The 19,850-nt window shown below is 36.1% G+C and overlaps 1 protein-coding gene and 1 long non-coding RNA gene across 2 annotated transcripts in view; both read right to left on the bottom strand.

The window, feature by feature from the left end:
- Window positions 1-19,850, bottom strand: part of LOC133215595 (rab proteins geranylgeranyltransferase component A 2-like) — a 66,096-nt gene that overhangs the window by 37,799 nt on the left and 8,447 nt on the right. Inside the window, exons 2-7 of the mRNA XM_061359673.1 lie at window positions 16,732-16,798; window positions 9,252-9,324; window positions 7,989-8,113; window positions 3,348-3,714; window positions 1,410-1,526; window positions 647-767 (exon numbers count right to left, since the gene is read on the bottom strand). Coding sequence (XP_061215657.1) covers window positions 647-767; window positions 1,410-1,526; window positions 3,348-3,714; window positions 7,989-8,113; window positions 9,252-9,324; window positions 16,732-16,798 — 870 coding nt within the window. The remainder of the gene's footprint in view (window positions 1-646; window positions 768-1,409; window positions 1,527-3,347; window positions 3,715-7,988; window positions 8,114-9,251; window positions 9,325-16,731; window positions 16,799-19,850) is intronic.
- Window positions 15,222-16,725, bottom strand: LOC133215597 (uncharacterized). Its single transcript, XR_009726415.1, has 2 exons — window positions 16,360-16,725; window positions 15,222-16,301 (listed from the first exon to the last, which is right to left on the bottom strand). It is a non-coding gene; the product is annotated as an uncharacterized LOC133215597 (long non-coding RNA).

Genomic DNA, 19,850 nt, shown 5'->3' on the forward strand with positions numbered 1-19,850 from the left:
CAAGAACTGAGAACATCACTTCATTCTTTGTACCCTGAGGTACATAAACCCAAAGCACCTTCCTTCTGTTAGCCAATTTTCCTGTTTGACCTAATGCTCATTATTCCCTGCACATTATGGCTCAAATATATTCAGATTTTTCCTCATCTAAATGAGCCAAGAGTTGATAAAGGCACTTTGAACTTGTCTTCTACAACTAAAAGACATTAAATTACATTTACTTTCAAAGTTTAAAAATGCATTTTCTCAATTTCTGATTTGGTGGCAACATTCCATTATTTATGTATTACTTCTCCCCCCCCACCACCACAACAGAAAATTCAGCTACATCACAACATCTTAAAAATCTCTGTGATGGGGGAGAAAACACCTAAAAATGATAAAAAACATTTCACAACCTTGCTGTAATACATAATTTCACTGTTAAAGACAAATGTAAATAATAAATGATGTAGGAAGTAGAAGAGAAATGCTTAAGTAGAAGAATTTAAACACTGCACTGAAAAGGTCATGAAAAGGCCAAAGCATACTTTAAAAATGAATCCATAAAAATAAATTGCGTGAAAACACAGGAGAGCTATCGGAATTGTGCACAACTAAACGAACTCAGAAGGAGAGAGTGTATACTGTTGAACGAAAACACCACCTTGGTATTCTTCAGGGTGCTGTTCATAGTCCAAACAAAATGTCAGAAATTTCATTAGCATTCTCTTTTCCACCATCGTGAGCTGTGTGCTGTTGAAGACATCTGCTCTAGAACAAGGTACCTGGAAAAGAGTTTTAATAATTTCAGATACTTCCCATACCCTGGATGTGGAAAGCATCAAGCAACTCTATAGTCTAGCTACCTAATAAATATTTCTATTAAGGCTATTTTCTAACATATTCCTTTCCATTATTTTCTATTATAATAAAAGTTATCAATTTTCCACAATCAAAATTGTAAAAAATATTTTTCAGCCTCTTCCCCTTTTTATTTTGCTTCAATTTCATTTGCGTCTCTGACTGCAGAAGTTAATCCAAAGAGTTTCTATTAACTTTGCCAAAATCCCGTTGCCATTATCACACCAATGATATCTTAGTACCAGAGAGAAAAATCAAATCTATGCTACAAATTTTAAAACCTGTGAATCTCTTAAGAGTTAACTGCCAAGTCAATCACAGTCTGAATATTTGACACGATGTAAAGAGTTACGTCAATAATTTGCTGGACTGCACATTCTTATTTTAGCTATTAAAAAGAAAATAATTTATATATAAACACATATAAACACCTTTTCATTCCAGAGGTGAAATTAAACTCACAATCTTTAAGGACACATACTAGCTTACTGTTACAAAACTCTCAAGACACTGATTTCTTGACTTAATATAAGATTAAACACATGCAGTGCATTATTTTATGATACCTGTTCTACTTTTCCTTCTCGAAATGCAAGAATTCGTGTTGCATTTTTAAACTCTGCATATCTGCTAACGTTCGACTTGATCAGGAGGTCAATTAACAGACCTCGGGAGTACAGCAACTGCGCAGGGAAGAAAAAAGCCATGAGTAAAGGGCATACACCAAAAGAAAACAGTGATACCAACAGCGTTCACTTGTAAGGCATTTTCTGCAAGCATTTGCAAGTACACGTAGTAAAGTCTGAATAAAAGTATCAAAATGTAACACGTGTAACATAGTATTAAATGAATTGAAGCAAGCACAGAAAGGGAGAGACAAAGCAGTCCATAAGAGAGAAAGGAGGAAGGTGTCATTCTATTGCTTTTAGTTCTATTAGTCTCGGAATCACAGCTTTAGACAATATTTTGCATTGTCATCTTGAATAATTTCTTTGTACTATATGTTATATATCCTTGAACACAGCATTTTACAACCTTCACTTTCCAATAAGGTGACAGTCTGTGTAAATCATCATTAGTTGTTTCTTAAATTACCTGAAATGATAATGTCACATTTCCTAAATGTAAATTCCTTAACCCCTCTGTTAAGATTTAGTCATATTCTGCTATATTATCATCTGTCTACCTTTACTCTTTCTAGACACTACAAATATATTATGAAATCCTGAAGGGGCAGGAATGTAACTATTAACTGACAACATATGTCTGAACTGAAAAGCATCGGAGATTAGTTTAAAAATGCCTCAAGGCTTTTGGCCCTGAGTGTTGGAATCTGCTTAATCACACAGAAGTTTTCAAGATAAAGGTTTACTGGAATACTGAATGGACACCACAATAAAGTTTGTGTCACAGGGCCAGGGAGACAGTAATGTGAACTACTAGCCTTGCTCTGGAGACTACTCTTCAGACAGAATTCCTGGAATTCACTGCAGTTAACACTATGTAATGCAATGGTGCAGAAAAAGCATTAAAAGGATACAAAACAGTATTATCTGCTTAACCATTATACAATGACTATGTTTTTTATGACGTCATTCCAATCACGCATGAAAGAGATACTTGGAACACAGAGCCAAAATTTGAAATCATGCATTTTGTAGTGTCTCCACAAAGCATTGAATACATTATTGAAGGAAGGTTTTCTTCCAGTTTCTAGAGGCTTGAAAGACTTTTTCCAGGCAGAATATGAAAAATTAAGCATTCAACCCTGAACAAACCTCCCTGTACTGCAGAATACACACCTAAAGCACAGAAGAAAAATTTCCATTTAACTTGAATTTCCAGGGCCATATCCTTTTACATATAAAAGGCAGATTTTAAAGTTCAAACAGTATGATAACTATGTCAGACTAACAGCTTTTCCTCTAAGTAAAACACACACTAGTAGGAATTCAACATAATAATAACTAATTTTAGTTAGTTTGTATGTTATGGATCATATCTAATTATTATTTTTTTCCCTTTCCAATAAAATTTACTACAATCCAGTGCTTTAGTTTGAGTATAGATATAATGAGAATTTCACAGGGAAATCTAAAAGGCAGGAAGCTCTCCAACAGGAAAACTATTTTTCATTTTAAAGACATTAAAGATCTGTAGGAAGACGGATTTTCCTTGTTTAAAAATACAATTTTTTTAACTGTATTTTTTAAAAAGAGCAATTTTGCAGGTATTACTCAAGTGCTAAATTTCAGGAAATTTACTTTTATGGATGTATTTCTAAGCTACGTTTTATGGTCTCTGGTTATAAACAAACACTTAAAAGCACATGTGAAATAGCTTGTGTTTGTTTTAAGGGTACTAACTCTTGCTTATTTCTCACAGGCGTCTTTTTTGCCTCAAGGGTACTGGTGTGAGCTCTCCTCAATATTTTTTTTTTTTTTAATTCCAGCCTTTAAAGCAAAGTAAATGTACTTACATGAAAAGCATCATTCAGTTCCTACCTTGGAAACTAAATCAATATTAAACCTTCTGCCCTCTCTAACAATTTGGGCATATGTGATTTTCTTTGGTCCTTGGGCAGAACTTTCTGAGAGTGCAGATCCAGTTTCGGGAGTGGACTCTTCTAAAGCCGCACTATGAGAACTTTCATTCTCAGAGGTTATTTCTGGATCATTCCCTTCTACTGTGCTTGCTGGCTCTGTGCCTGTTGCCTTTTCTGGTTCCTGGCTCTCCACCTCTGCTAAGGTGTTCTCCACTGGTGTGCACTCCTTTTCTGATTCCTGAGCAACCCCTTCAACATCAGAGGCTCCAAAGGCAGGCAGCTTCAGCAATGCACCGGCTTCTTCAACATTTTCAGCTGAATCCTGACTGATTAAAAACACAGGGGGAAGAAGAGGGAAAAAAAAGTCTTTAAAAAAGTCTTAAAAACTTGTTTAAAGTTTTGAGTCAGTGCCAGAATGGAAACCTCAAGCATTACTATGAAAAGCATTAGAATTTCTTTATCCTGGTCAAATCATGTGTACCACCCACTAAAGAATACTGGGTCTTTGACTGAAAAGCTGTAATTCAAGAGGAGTACCTTACTGAGAAAAAAATAGAAAAATAATTAGTTCTTATTTTACATGGGCTCAAAAGATGGAATGCGCTTAAAATCAAAATCAAAACTCTCATGGTGAAACACAATACATAACACAGCTACATAAACAAAAGAAATACAGTATTTAAAACAAGAAACAGTAAAGCAATTTGATTAGGTTTTTTCCAATGGATTAAAAATACCCTTTGAAATTTAAATGTGTAAATGCATTAGAGTCATTAAGCTCAAACATTTTAAAACCTAACTCACTGAAGAAAACAGAAGTGCTTTATATGACTGGGACTACTTTGCATCTATTACCATCCCAAGTCCATAAAAGCAGCAGGCAATTTTGCCCTGAAGTTTAAGTAAAACTTTCAGATTACTTTTTGACTCTGCCCTTGCATTCTAATTAGTTGTTCACCTAACAGCCATACAGAATAAAGTTTCCTCATGTAGCAATGAGGAAACTCATTTTTATTTATGTGTTATTCTTATGCCACTGCTACAAATTTGTGTATAGCAGATGAAGGCAGCCAGTCAAAATGAGACATTACCACGCAAAATTTACTCTGTATAGTCCATTGCCTTTTCACAACTCAATTCTTTAAAACTCCCCTTATGAAGCACACCTCCAATAGTAATCTCATCTACTCTTTTTATCTTGAACTTCAATGACATCTACCTTAGAAACTAGTACTTTTGAACTTGGAATTTTAGTTTATACTACCAGCTGAGATGAATCAAATCAGTGTCATTGTAAGTGAAAGGAGCTCAGCAATAATTTCCCTCTATCTTTTTATCTTTATACCACAAGCCATTAATGCACTGAAGAAACAATTTAATCTTGGCTGAAAACTAATGAACTATGATTTTTAAGGTGACCTGCAAACATAGAGTACAAAATTTCAGTAACTACCTGGATGGTTAAAATTCGCTGAACAGCAAAGAATTATTCAGTATGCATATAAAACCACTCCTTCACATCTGTAGCCTTGAAGCAGGGAGCAGGAACTCTGTTAAAGATGGGGAAAACCCCTCTATCCTTTCAAAGTTGCTCCTCACTTATGATCTCATGCAGCTCACATAGGCTCATGAAAGTAAGAGTTTGGACTAGTGCACAGCCACCAAGAAGCATTTATTCATGAATGGGTTACACATTGCCCTGGGAAATACAGGAACGGCTATAGGGAAAGCACTAATGAAAGAAGTATGTTTCTGTACATTAATTATGTCTTTCAGCTTCATATTGCAAGCATTAAATACCTATAAAATATCAAAGAGAGATAAGTACTTTCTCAAATGCTTTAAAAAAAAAAGTAAACTCTACTAAAAACACAAATGAAATTCAATTACATTTTGGAGTTCTTTCTGGATTTTAAGGGGTTTTTTTAGGAATTCAGAACATGGTGTTTGTGAAAACTGCAAAAGCTGTTGCCATGAATGCGATAACTAAGAATGAAGCTGTTATTTAACCCATCCCAAAGCCTTTTAAAACACAAAAAGTCAGAGGTGCATTTTCTTTCTCTCTTCTCCTAAGCTGAATGTACGGTTCAATCTCAGTTTAAACATACTTGATTATTACTTTTTAAATCAAAATAAAATTTAGGTTCACAACACATTTTATTTTTTCCTCTGTCACTCTGAAAAGCAGTGTAACAAAAACGTTACATTTACATATTTTAAATTTCTATTCAATTCCCACTAATGACTACGTAAATCTGCATGATTTGCAGCTCTACACATTTTATAATGAAAGTCAAAAACTGTACATAATCTAAATTCATGACATCCTTCCTATAGGAACAAATATCCCTGAATAATGTTAAGAACTGTCTATAAAAACGGCTCAAATTGAACTTCTGTACAGACAATTTTTCTCCTAATTCCGAAAAAAAATAATACATCTGCAGACAAATTGTTGTGTAAATTTAGAATATTATCTTCCACCATTCATCAATTAATGGTACTAACAAAGGAATATCTTAAAATGAATGTGTCTTATTAATGCCTTGTAACAGCAACCCCTTCAGATAGGTCAAATGAAAAATTGCCAACCAGCTGGTTAATTTATTCAGCACAGGTGTTCACTATTTATTTTTCAGCCATTTGCCTTTTTTCAATACAGCTTGTTGTAGACACAGTATTCTTTTCCTTTGATGGATGCACTTTGTTCTAAGGCCATTCATTTCAGATTTGCACTGTGTATATTATACTGCTACCCAGCTGTTTATTCTTTCAAAATAAATGTTTAATGGTTAATTCATAGGAGTTATAAAAATTAAGCAAAACCAACAGCATCTAGCCAGAACGTGTAAATTGTCAGAACCACAACAACTGACTCTCTCAGAAAGTTTGAAGTTATTTTGGAAAACTTTTTCTTTGCTAGATTTATTAGTATTACCATTCTTCTTGTGGGGTTTTGTGTTTGTATGGGGTTTTTTTAAATAATCAAGAACGACAGCATCATACCGCCAGGCTGAGTTAAACGCTTTAAAGTAGAACCTTCTATTTTGTCCTGACTGAAATATAATGCTTACTTCTACAAAGCGTAAAAACTTACTGCTAGGGGACTCTTTGAGACAGCCATTAGTATCACATCTTCTTAGGAAAATCATATGCAAAGTTAAGAGACTATGAAACATTTAAACTGATTTAATACTGGTTCTGAGCAATATTTATTGTGGCAACATCATTACACGTACAACATTCAAGCGATGCTGCTTTAAAATAACGGTAACATTTTATCTGCAATACAATCAAGCAGCAATTACTGTGGAATACAGAACTTCAGAATTCTTAGCCTGTGACCTTCAGGTTGTATTATTATAATTCACACCACTTTTTTTTCCTCCTACCTATGATGTTTACACAAAGAAATACATGTTTCTATATGAATATCTGTCAATGTTTCATTCAGCTACCTAAGGTATTATTGAAGGGATTCAACTTAAATAACTGTCACAAAGAACCTTTCAGGAATTCAGAGCAGTGTTCAATTCAGTGCAAAAATCCGAGAGATAAAAATGATAAACATAAATAAATAGCTCAATTTTCAAATGAGGTCCATACAATTACCATTCCTCATTACCATGCTTGCGCACTATTCAGCATTACTGCTGCACAAGGTTACTTTTAGGTGTTCTTTGATTTTCAATATGACATTGCAAATAGCTTACCTTCTGCATGGCATGTATCTATCTATATATAACAAAGTAACATACTTCTGTTTGAAAATCCAAACAAAAAATGAAATTTGCATTCTTAACTTCTGCTAATGCAGACATACCTCTACAAATACCTAACAGAAAGATATTTACCACCTAAGATAGTAGATTACTCTTCATGCGCTTATGCAACAATTAATCACAGAAATAAAAGTGTGTATTTCAAACTAAGAAGGTATTTTTCCCATGTATGTAAAGTAAGAGCTGAGTTACCTTACTTCAAAAACAGAAAGAAGGTGACAGCCCAAAAAGGCTATTTTTACATTGTCAGGAGCCTTCAACCATGCAATTCCTTCTAAAGCATGATGGGTAAGCACTGTTTAATGAGTAAGGTAAATCCACTGAATATAAAAACAGAAAAGGGCAAATATTACTTTATCATTTTAGCACAATTAAATATTCCATAGTTACAATACTACAGGCTATTTATGTTCCTGTTCTTGTGTACTTAGCCCATTTTACATGTACTTACACTAGGTTTTTTTAGTATGAGAACAAGAGTCTTAAGCCTAATCAAGAATGGAGAAATTAACAATCTTCTGATAATAATACCTACAAACACAACACTTCTGTTTTCCACTCAGAAGTAAATTACCAGTTCACAAAGTTGACCAACAGATGACGCTGCAACCAGACAAGATAATTTAAAAAGTATCAGCTTCACTGAAGTGATTTCAACAAAAGCACAAGGACATTAGGCACATTTTAGAGGTCATGGTTACTTTCTAAGACAACATGCAATATGGTAGTGTGGTGAAATGCTTGAAGCCAAAAGTACAATATAGTTATTTAGCTCCAGGCATATAAAATTATTTGTATATTTCTGCATTTATACTTACTCGCCAAAACAGAAATCTTCTACATGTTGAATAGTTTTATCCTTCTTGCTAAGAGAAATAACTTCTTCATTCTCAAGGATCAGTTTTCTCCAATCTTCACATTCATCACTGATACCAGTCTTTTGCTTACAAAGAACAAATAGAAAATTACAATTTGTACTGTACCAGCTGCTCTTGAAATATAAATCTCTGTAGTCCAAATAATTTGTACCATTATATATATATATAAAATCATTTTAACTGTCTTAATGTTTTTTTTCTATTGATATTTCGAGTTCTAACAGTTAGAGCCAGTTACTTTATTATAGCATGCCAACATTTGCACATTGCTAGTTTTAGTAATCTGAGAATGTAGTGCTAAATGAAATACAAGTTTCAGTACAGTTGAATGTAATTTTGAATACAATCTGCTAAAAACCAGTCTTGCCACAGCCAGGTTCATTCCAAACTTTGTGACAAAACTCTTTGAATGGAGACCACATGAGAAAATATACAGTAATTAGGGTATCATATTAATCCGCCCACACAGGAATCTCTACATCATGTAACAGCACCCTGAGAATATCAAGTTCTGACATTGAACAACTCCACTGATCACGCCAGAAGGTAGCAGCACTATGTAATAAATAGGCATGAGACTGAACTGAAGAAGTTCCATCTTCTACGGACCAACAGGCTTGTAACACTTCAGCAAATAATATGAACATCCATTTGCCAATATAGTTCAAGTGCTCAATCTCTTAAATACCCTCTTCAGAAGATTTCTAGGGTACCGCCATGAATCAGATAAACTTTGGTCATTGAAAAATACACTATCAACATTCATCTTTTTGTCCTGGTTACAGGACATTTCAGTGGAAGGATCCGGTAATTAAGAAGAATTGTCTGAAAGCATAGAAGACAAAAGTACTGAAATATCAGGGTGGAAAATAATCAAATAGGAGAAGACCAGAAGGTGCTGGGAAAGGAATCAAAACAATACTGTAGCTGGTTCTACATAAATTCAAGAACCTAAAAAGTATGACTGAACACTAGAATGTTTGGCCTCACACAGTAAGATTAATAAATCAGGCATATCAAGAGTCCTAGAATGCCAGGCCAGGTGGTTAAGTCTTAACTAGTAAAGTTGGAATGGAGAAACCTCTTTGATCTGTCAAATTACCAAAGAGAAAAAAGCACTGTGGCAATTTGTCTTGTAATAAATTACACAAACAAACTTTAACCTTCGGGAATGTTAAAAGAAGTAATTTGAGAATTTTTTACCTGATTTTCTTTAATCCAGGACAATAATCCTGAAAAACTAAAGCTGGCCCAGTTTCCACCATAGTAATTTTTCCTGTAAATAAAAAAACAACAAACCAACAGTAAGACTGGATGGGCATATAAAACACAGCCTTTTCAGGTTTTAAGAAAAAAACAAGTTTGAGATGTTCAAAATGTTTTCTATGACAGATATTAGAGATGCAGAATACAAAAAATTGGTATAATATTTCAGAACTCTCAACGACATGCAAAATTCCATTTTCACTCATTTGTATGCATCTCTGACCAGACTACAGTCTAAAATCAAAGTATTTGGAGGGTAAAATGAATAATGCTAAAAAAGCACATGGGATGCAATAAGAGGAAAATACAGATGATACTGCTTCTTGGCCAAGACTGACTGTACACCTCTAACTCCAATATGCACACCACTATAGCTACCTTTACTTAGCGCGCAGCCCAGCCAACAAGCCTGCAAGTTTCAACAGAGTTCTCATAACACCCACTTCAGGTTTTTCACATCAGGCTGTGGCAGGACCTCACAGCTTTGTCACACGAGCACAGTTATGCTGCTTCTGACTGAAGCCGATGTAGCAGTTAAAGTAATTGCATTACATGTCACTTTTGAACTAACAGTGCTTCATGAGGGTGATATGCAGAGGAGGGTTAAGTGAACTGAAATTGGGTCCAGACAGTAGAAACCACATCTCTCGGCCATTATGTCAAAGGAAAGTTCACTCTATAATTTATCTGTTGCTTACAGAACAGATTATGATTATTATAGACTGTTACAATGCTCTTGCAAAATTCTTATTGAACTGCATATACTGTAGGTGGAGCCAAAGGAACTGATTTGTACAAAATGATCATACCTCCCCAAGTACTTTTCAGTTTATATTTACCACTTTATTGCTTGAAAAATATTAGTTTCCTTCTTTTAAAACACAAAAAATTAACTGTTCTTCCGTTAATCAATGATGTTGTTTCCCTTTAAAAAAATTTCTATCCATATTTCAGCATCAGTTGGATTAGGTTCTTTCATGATGCATATCACAGCTTAGATATTTAACAGCTCTGATGGGAAAAATAATAGAGCAATAAAAAAAATAAAAAATAAAATCACCAGTTCTCACAAAATAAATAAAAATCACTTGAGGATTTAGCCCTGTTTTCTGGCACTGCATGTTGGCACCTCAGAAGCGTGAAAGATAATGAAAATACTCTCTTGGATGGATAACTAATGTTAGTACATACACTAAAATACCCCAAACCCGCTAACATTTAGGGAGGAAGATGGATTTTGCACTTTACAGGTTAATGCAGAGACTGTTAAATAACTTCAAATTTTATCATAGCCTCCTCCACTTTTAAACTGTAGAGGTGAGTGTGATAACAGTGAAAAATTAAATTCAGGTTAGATTCTATCGTTTGAGATGGGATGGTTTTGACAAGGGTTATCTGCACTGACAAAGACTTCATCAAGAGTGTCAGCCCCTTTGCAGAACCAGAGGGTGATGCTCCATGCCATGTTGCTTACTTAGCATATGAAGGACAGATGTCTGCTAAACAATGCCTAATCACTCCTGACTAGAAACTGACCTCAAAAAGTCTTTCAGCTACTGCAAGGCAATAGTGAAGAACATAAATAGGACATCTGCAAAGACAACAAAATCCAGTGTTCACTTAGTAAGGCCAGCTTCTACAACAGAATGAGGTGTTTAAGGCCATCAACTGGGAAGACTGGTTCTATACTTTAGGAGAATGCTCACAGCCTGCCATGCAACTTGGTCACTTTAAGCAGAAGAGCTCTATCTGCAGATCCATTACCAACCAAGAACTCCAATCACCTTCAGAGTTCATACTTACCTCACTATTATGAATGACATGCGTGAGGCTTTGTAAGAACTGCACTTTGGTAGCACACAGAATAGAAAGCAATGAGGATGAAACAACTGATTGCCAAACAGTAACTTATAGTTGCACACAGTGATAATCAGCTTTGTTTTAGCTGTCACTAGTGCAGGCTAATTTCTGCTGCTTCTTTAAGATATGACTGACTAAAAAGTTCAACATCCATATATTATCTGCCACTTCTGGGATTTCCAAAAAACAAGATTTATTTTTAAGGGAATCTGCTGTTTAGTTGCAAGTTTCCTTGAATATGGAATACAATCTGGCTGTCAGAGAAAGCAAGGCCATTGATCACAGAAACTGCAGAAAACACCTGTCTAAAATTAGGACTGGGTTTCTTGAATCTACACTAGTATAAATTCATGCATATTTAGAGTACTCCAAATTAAAACTTTCGGTAAGAGGAATGAATGTTATGTTCACAGAGTTACAAAAGTTGATTCGTGAGCTGTCAGACACGTCTGATGTAAGCATTCCTCTGTTCATCAGGTGGATTTTCCTTTGAAAGTGCTTTTCTTTTTAACCACTGTTGAGATGAATTAATCTTTTCAACAAAGCGCTGATCCATCCATTTTGAGAAGACAGTATGGCCTTTCTCAAATGGAAAATGAATCGCAGCTGTCCTTCCTCTCTGGCATCCGAGCACCTCTCCCAAGCTAAGCCATACCACCTCAAATATTAATTTTCTCTTGAAGCATGAAATTCCAGATTTTTTTTCCCCCTGGAATTTTAATGAGTTTACCCTGCATTACATGATGAATCAAGATTGCTTAATTTTCTCATCTGAAAACACTGCAGAAGGAAGGTAAAGCAGACCTAATTACTGCCATAATGAGCCAACTTTTTTTGTAAATATCTTGAAAAGGAATTCTGAAAAGGGCTGACTAATGATTTTACAATTAGGAGCCCTTTGTAACCAAGTATTTTTGTTGTAATTGCCCTGAAGATGAACCGAGGAATTCCTTAAAGTAATGGTCAAGATCAAAGCCTAATTAAAGCTACAATACTGTCCCCAAAATTTGAAGGGCTAAACTCCTCTTGTCTCTTGTTATATTAGCAAACTACAAAGACGGATATTTTCTCCTTTTCTAGGGTAGCAATTCAATTACCCTGTAAGAAAAGACATGAAATATTTTGAAGGTGTAACAGCAAAGGTAGAAATTAATTTTTCTACCAAGTTAGAGCACGGAAGTTCTCTTTTTCTCTCATACGTTATTTCCTAGATTACATTTGCTCAAAACTTCTCATGTATTACCTGGATTTTCACATTAATTAAAATACTGCTGCTTTTACTTCACACTTAGCAAATCTCCACTCTGTAGTTCAAAGCAGTAGAACCACTGAAGTAATTTTTGCAGTTTTGGAAATGTAGCTCAAGTATGGTTTTACCTCAGCTGATTTCTCTCTTCTCCCACACTAGTTTGTGATTTTTAACTTAGTTACTAACACCATCTTTCTTCAAATACCTTGAAAGAATTAGCAAATCCCAGTCCACAACACTGAAACTGCAAATTGTTTCCAAATGGTTAATATTCTTGGAACCCAAACCAAGGGAATATCTAACATGTCCTTCTGAAGAGAGACTGCAAATTAAGAAATTAAACAGTTTTGAAAGCACGAGATACACAAGTAAAATGTAAGTAAGAAGAGAAAAAGGGTTTCACAGCCTATGCTTGTTAAGATTACCCTTCTTGGTGCCATGTCATAACAGCCATGGTGCAGCAGTCAAAGCTGGTGATGTCTGAAGAAAAGCTGCTGATGCCTCACGACTGCTCCCACGAGCTGCCTGTATGTGTCTGTCCTGCATTTGATCTTTCAGAAAGAAGTCTCAAACCATCAGAGTAGCTGTCTTTTGCAAAGGAAGTTACTGCCACATCGATTTTAAGGATCTGAACACAAAATGACTTATGTTTCAAACCAACAGTTTCATGTGCTACCTATTAAGCACACAGTCAAATGTATTAACAATTGCCATTCTGGCACAGTAATTGTGTTCAGGAGCACGAGAAGTGGACTACACTTCCCTGCCTTACAAGAGGAAGGGTTTAACCCAAACAGCTTTTGAGATCTTTCAGCTCAATGTAAGGGTGATGGTGGCAGTCACTTATGTTACATTATGTCCTGGGATATGAACATGACTAAAGTAAATTAACATGGACTGGGTGAGACCATGTTCTACTCTCCAGTATCTCTGCTATGAGAACATACACAAAAAAAAACAAAAAAACCCCACCAGAAATAAAACCAACTTCTCTCAGAAAAGGTCAAAAGATACCAGAATTAACATTTTTTTGCCTAGATTCCCTTACTGAAGTTTAAAGAATTCCTTTATTTCTTTGGCAAGAAATTGACTTGCTTTGAGATACAACCTTTTTGCTCTCTGGTTGATGTACTTCCACAGCTACCTCACTTTACAGAAGTCAAAGATTAAAATGAAGGCTGTATGAAGACACAGGTTGTATTACATTATATATTTTACAAGTTCTGACAAAAGTGAGAGATTGTCTAGCAAGAAGTGAAACTACAAAAGCAGGTACCTTGGAGGGGGAAGGTACAAGGAGGGTGTCCATCATGCTTCTGGATGCTCAGATAAAACAGAATTGTGGACACAAGGAACATTCAAGTACTCTACAGGCAAAGCAAGGTCAAAAATTAAGAAAGCTAACCAGTGTCAAAAAGCAGGACATGATAAGTAGGCAGAGCAAACTGGGCACAGAAGAGGAGTTAAAATCCTGCATCTTGACACTCCTTTGCCTTTGAATTAAACTTTATACTGAAAGATTATTAAGTCAATGAGGAAGGATGTAAATAGTAAAACTGTAGTCTACAAACGCTACCAGATGCTGAAAATCAAAATGTAGCTAAACGTACCTCGTCTCCAATTGCTCTATCCTCAGTAACCAAACTAGTACATAACTATAAAGATATGGTAATTACAAGAGGCAAATAAGCCAATGACCAGAAGCAGAAAACACAGCAAGCCATCAGGAGAAAGTCCTAGGCATATGAACACTCGGAATGGGAAGTATATTCACTTCAAGTAATCAAGTTTCAGTCTTGATCTACCTTTCTTCAGCAACTTCAAGTTTAACCTAAGTGCCAATCTTCACATTTTTAAATTGCAAATTACTTTTCTAAATCACTTAAAAAATATCCTTGAAATTTCACATGTCAACAGCTCATTAATATCTACAGTAAATGTAGCTCTGAAAAGAACCACAGATTTTACGTTTATTGAGACAGATAGCTGGCACAGAGAAATAGAGCTCCTTCAATTACTATTTGGCAGAAGCTAACTTTAGTTTAAAATCAGTCTACAGGAATTTATGGCAACACTGCAGTGAAGTGACTATTTTGAATAAGATTAGCTACTGGTGATGGCGATGCTTGGACAGTGTTTATAAATCAACCTTAGAACTCAGTATTTTATAATAGGCCACTTCAAAACTATCTTCCATAATCACCTATGCAGTATATTATGATAAATGCAAACATGGCTGGAGATTAAAAGTAATAAAATGATGCACACAAGGTAACAAGTGCAAGCAAACTATAAACAAAGACTTTATCCATATACTTTTTCTATAATGTGTGCCTAACTTAACTCAGACCTTTGTAGAGAACAAAAGATGAATCAAAGTAGCACACTTAATATGAACAAGTATTTCTGTAACCCCAAATCTTATTTTCTTATACTCTGAAAAAATTTTAAACTCGTGATTCTTCAAGAAGGGAAAAACGTATTTTGTTGAAAAGTGATATTCTGAATAGAATTCACAATTATATTGCTGCCTCGGTAAAATGAAACCTGAAAATTCATCTAGAAATGAGTCAATTAATCTGGACATCTAGTAGATAAAATTAAGATGTTTAAATTCAGATAAATCTCTAGCAAGCTTTCCAAGACTTTTCACTTAAAATTCAAATGGTATCCGGATGGGGGCTTTCTAATGGTTCTTGTAGGCTTTTTTGCAAGAGTACTAACTTAAACATGAAAGGCAGATGGCTTAAATGCCTTAAATTCACTATTTATGGGGAAGGGGTTGTGCAGCATAAACATTTCTCCTTTTTTTTCCCCAAGATATATATTTTAGACCATGATTCAATGACCACATGCATCAATTAAAACAGCAACTATTAATATGGGTGAAGGACACCTTGGTTAAAAACACCTTCCCCTGACCTTAGCATGCACTAGAGCTGGAAAGTAACTTCACAAGAGAAAGGAATCTAAAGAAGAAACCTTAATTTTCATCATAAAAACAAAAGCATGTGTGAATGTAAATGAGCGTATTTAAGTGAAAACAGTAATAAACAAAATCTGTATTTCGCAGTTCTAATTGCCTCCTCCTTTGAGATTTATGAAAGGCTCTTCATTGTAGCTAAAAACAAGCATGGATAGAAGTGTTGCGGTTTAACCTCAGCCAACAATTAAGCACCAGCCACTTACTCATCAGCCCATGTAGGTTGAGATAAAGATACATCAATAGGTAAAGCAAAAGCTGCACAAAACCAAACAAGGAATTCATTCACCACTTCCCATCGCAGGCAGATGTTGCCACCCCCAAGACAGCAGGGCTCCATCACACATTATGGTTACTTGGGAAGACAAACACCATTACTCCAAATATCGACCCCTTCCTCTCCCCCAGCTTACCATGCTGAGCATGACATCCTGTGATGTGGGATATCCCTGGGGTCAGCCGGGATAAGCTGTGTCCCCTCCCAACTCCTTATGCATCCCCAGCCTCCTCACTGGTGGGGTGTGAGGAGCAGAAATGGCCTTGTGTTTGTGTAAGCGCTGCTCAGCAGTAATTAAAACACCCATGTATGATCAACAGCTTCCAGCACAGATCCAAAACACAGCCCTACACCAGCTACTATGAAGAAAATTAACTCTATCCAAGCCAAAATCAGCACAAAAAGAAATCAAAGTTCCAGTGGCTATTACAGACTTTGGTAAGCAATGAATGTGAAAAACTGAAACATAAGTGTTCATTTGACAAAATCTAAGTAGTCTACTGGTAACATATGCATCAAGCTTTAAATCCAAATGTGACTGTTTTATTCATTCCATATCTGTTTATTCTAAAATAAATGGTTCAATATTCTGGTTAGCAATCTAATACAAATGAGATACTAATAAAACATTTTGTCATGAAATGATAATGGTTCTGGTAACAATTCTGACAAAAACAGAATAAAACATTTTGTCATGAAATGATAATGGTTCTGGTAACAATTCTGACAAAAACAGAATGGGTTAATTATTATGAAGAATGCTAACAGAGGACACTAAACCTGCAACCGTTCCTGTCTGAATGGAAGAAGGTGCCATCAACAGCACCCTTGACCACATCATTTATGTTTCAAATTACTGAGCCAGCATGCAAAAATTGCTGTTCTACTGATGGCTATAACACCCCAAAAATAAGGTAGAGACAGAAGCTAAGATTACTTGATGCCAGATGAGTGCAAAACACAGCTCCCTAAGGGCATGCTGACATAGACACAGATATACTTCTAGACAGTTTAATTCCTAAAAAGGAAAACTGTTGGAGTAACTTACGAATCAACATGAAGAACTCTCTGGCCACTTCTAGCACATGCCGCTGCAATAATAGATTCAGGCAAACCTGAAAGGACACATGCAATTTTTAGAACTCAGTATGCCAAGATATATTAAAAATTTAAGCAGAGTTAGAAGTTGGTCAGAAACAGGCGATTTAAATAAAATAAAGTTTATAATATGAGTCACTGATACTCTCATGCTGTAAAAACAATGAAACGCTGTTTCATGTTAAATAATTGTATGGTGCATCTCACTTGCAAACAGGACTAGCTCTGAGTTAAAGCTTGTCACCAGCATCTTCTCCAGACACCTTGCTATCATAAACAGATTGTGCACCCGCCGGCACAATGATACCCAAATTGTAATGGGATGCTCTGTAACTGTATCCCTCCTGATACAGATAAGCATTATCTGAGGTCATTTCTGTTTTATTTTTGGTCACTTCAAAGTGGCTGATGTAATGTGAAGACTGAGCAACAATCCATTAAAACTGTGTTTTAAAATAAGGAAATTTATGGTAAAGTGCTGCATACCCTGCTATGCTGTCCAAGGATGCATCAGAGAGCATGAAGGCATCAGCCTCTTAGGATGGCATTAAACAATTGCTTACAGCAGACGGCAGAATCCAGCACAGCACCATATCCTCCATAACATCTGTTGGCAAACATCTCCAGTGTGAACAGACCTCACAACTCCATCGGGGCTTGGCTTCCGAGTAAACTAACTGCTTTGCTCCAAACGACTGCCCAGGAGCACACTCAATACTGTATGCAGACCAAGACCTGAGTGTAAACATTAAAACTAAACTGACAGTGCAGGTGTACTTTCATTTCACATTCAAGGGTGGTGTTAGGGACAGAACACATGTGAAACAGCTGTCCTTAACGTGGTAACCCTATCAATGTCTCACATCACACAATTACTCTTGTCAACTCAGTATGTTTTTACTACACTCAGAAGATCAATAGTACAAACAAAAACAAACAAAACAACCAATCAACCAAAACCCCCAAAGAAACTCCAAAAAACAAGCAAACAAACCAAAAGCCAAACACCAAAAGTCCAATGATATTTCTCTACCAGCAAAACCCACTTGGAATGGCACATGAACACAATTGGAAAGTCATTAAATGAGGCTGTTCTCTAGTTCCTACTCCCACTCACCAGATTTTTACATGAAGTTAGATGACTTGGATTTCTTAATAGATTCAGAAAAAGCAGTATAACTCAGTCTCTAAAAAGCTGTATGGCACTAGCTTTGCTGAAATCTCTTTTTAAATTATCTACTGGCTGTTTAAGCAGGTAAATCAGTAAAAGCGATTAAAATCTAAGGGACTAGGTATTAGCAGACACTTAGGCTGCATATTCAATTAAGGGATGAGATTAAACAAAGTGAAAGGAGTGTTCCGCTGATCTGATTTACAGCACAGCACCAGAAGCAGCTGTGCCACTACAACTGAGGAGAGGCAGAACTGAGAGCAGAAAAAGCAGGTGTGGTAGGGCACAAACTTCTCTATCTAGATTTGAGCCAAACATCATCTGCATGAGAATTTCAGGCCTGAAGTTGTCTGTTTCTTCAAAAAGAATACTGCCCTCACAAACACATGAAATGTCTGTTGCCATCTGATGATTCATTTGAAACACATAATGCAGTACATTAGAGGTTACTGGACAACTATTTGCTCCTTGTAAGGTATCAGTTACCTCAAGTAACAAGCCGTTAGACATTCAGGAGATATTAAGTACAATTTAACACTCAAAGATGGGGAAAAATAACTTCAAATGTTTGAGCTAGTCTTTAGTAATTCTAGAACCTGAAGTGCAGTCTAGAAAACACCCAGATGGACTTTGATACACAAAACCACAGCTTCAAATTCTTTAAGCCAGCAAAGGCAAAACACAACGACCAAAATTAAGAGGTTCAACCTGCTTATCCTCATCTTCAGCCATTTCTGACCTCCTCTCACATCAACTACATGGGAAGGTTTCAGCAGACTAGTTTCATGGTGGTGTTGACAGTCCAAAAGTAAAACATTTGTATCAATAGACAAGGAGGGTTAACACAGACATGAGGAAATTTCCAGGGAAATAGTTACAACTTCCCTGCAAAATTTCCGGGTTAAACACCCTATTTTAATGGATTAAAAGAAGAAAATCCCTTTCTGAATTGCTAACACAGAAAAAGTTACAATGGTTTCGCATTGCCAAACTTCCAAAGCAAATGAAGGCTTATTATGGAATTATTCTTTGGATGTAAGAAGAGGGATTGAAAAATGGCATCAGTCCTTGGGACACTTGTCTCACAGCCCAGAAAGGCCAACAGTCTTCAGAGCTGAATTTTTTAAAGAACTCAAAACACAGACCATGCTGAACAAGGAGACAAGGAGAAAGTCTGCAATGGCAGCACAAGCTTCAGGTTGTCATAAGGTCCTGGATGCACACAGCCTTATTCTGTGAACGCAACTCCATGTTCCGCTGTCATCTGAAAGCATTCACGTTTCATTGCTCTCCTACAAACTATCTGGAATAGAATCTACAGCTCCTATTTTGTTTGTAGTTCCTGAAAAAGGCTTTCTTTCCCTCATTTGGGCACAAAGAATATTACTTCAGAAATGGAATTGAGAAACTTTTTCTCCTTCCTTATTGATAAAAGCCACTGAGAAAGTGTTGTAAAACATCCCCAGTGCTGCCTGGCTGACCAGGACTGAAGTTATAGCTACTAGGGCATAACTGATTGCTTTAAGCTTGATCCAATTGATACTGTGTTGGAGGTCTGTTCTTCCATTAACCTTGGGTGAAATTGTTCCCTGAATTAGCTTCCTTGCTCTTGAAAGCTGGCATCAATTTTCTTCACCAACCCTTTGCTTATAAGATACTGTGGTCCCCTCAAGTACCCGCTGGCAACAACAGAATGAGAAAGTGTAGGAAGGCAAGGCCTATGCATTTTAGCTTTTGGAGGGGCTCTTGTAACAACCTGATGAAGTAAGACACCATTTATTCTTACATGACAAAACCCCAGTAAACCAAAGAAATAAGACTGTGCCTTGGCTCTAGTTCCCGACTTTTTTTCTCCAACAGACATAAAAGCACACTGAAAATAGGTAGCTTTTTCAAAT

This window comes from Neopsephotus bourkii, unplaced genomic scaffold (genome assembly GCF_033783945.1).
Source record: "Neopsephotus bourkii isolate Nb327-2 ecotype Australia unplaced genomic scaffold, CSIRO-AGI_Nbou_v1 NB_991, whole genome shotgun sequence".
NCBI classification, from domain to species: domain Eukaryota; kingdom Metazoa; phylum Chordata; class Aves; order Psittaciformes; family Psittacidae; genus Neopsephotus; species Neopsephotus bourkii.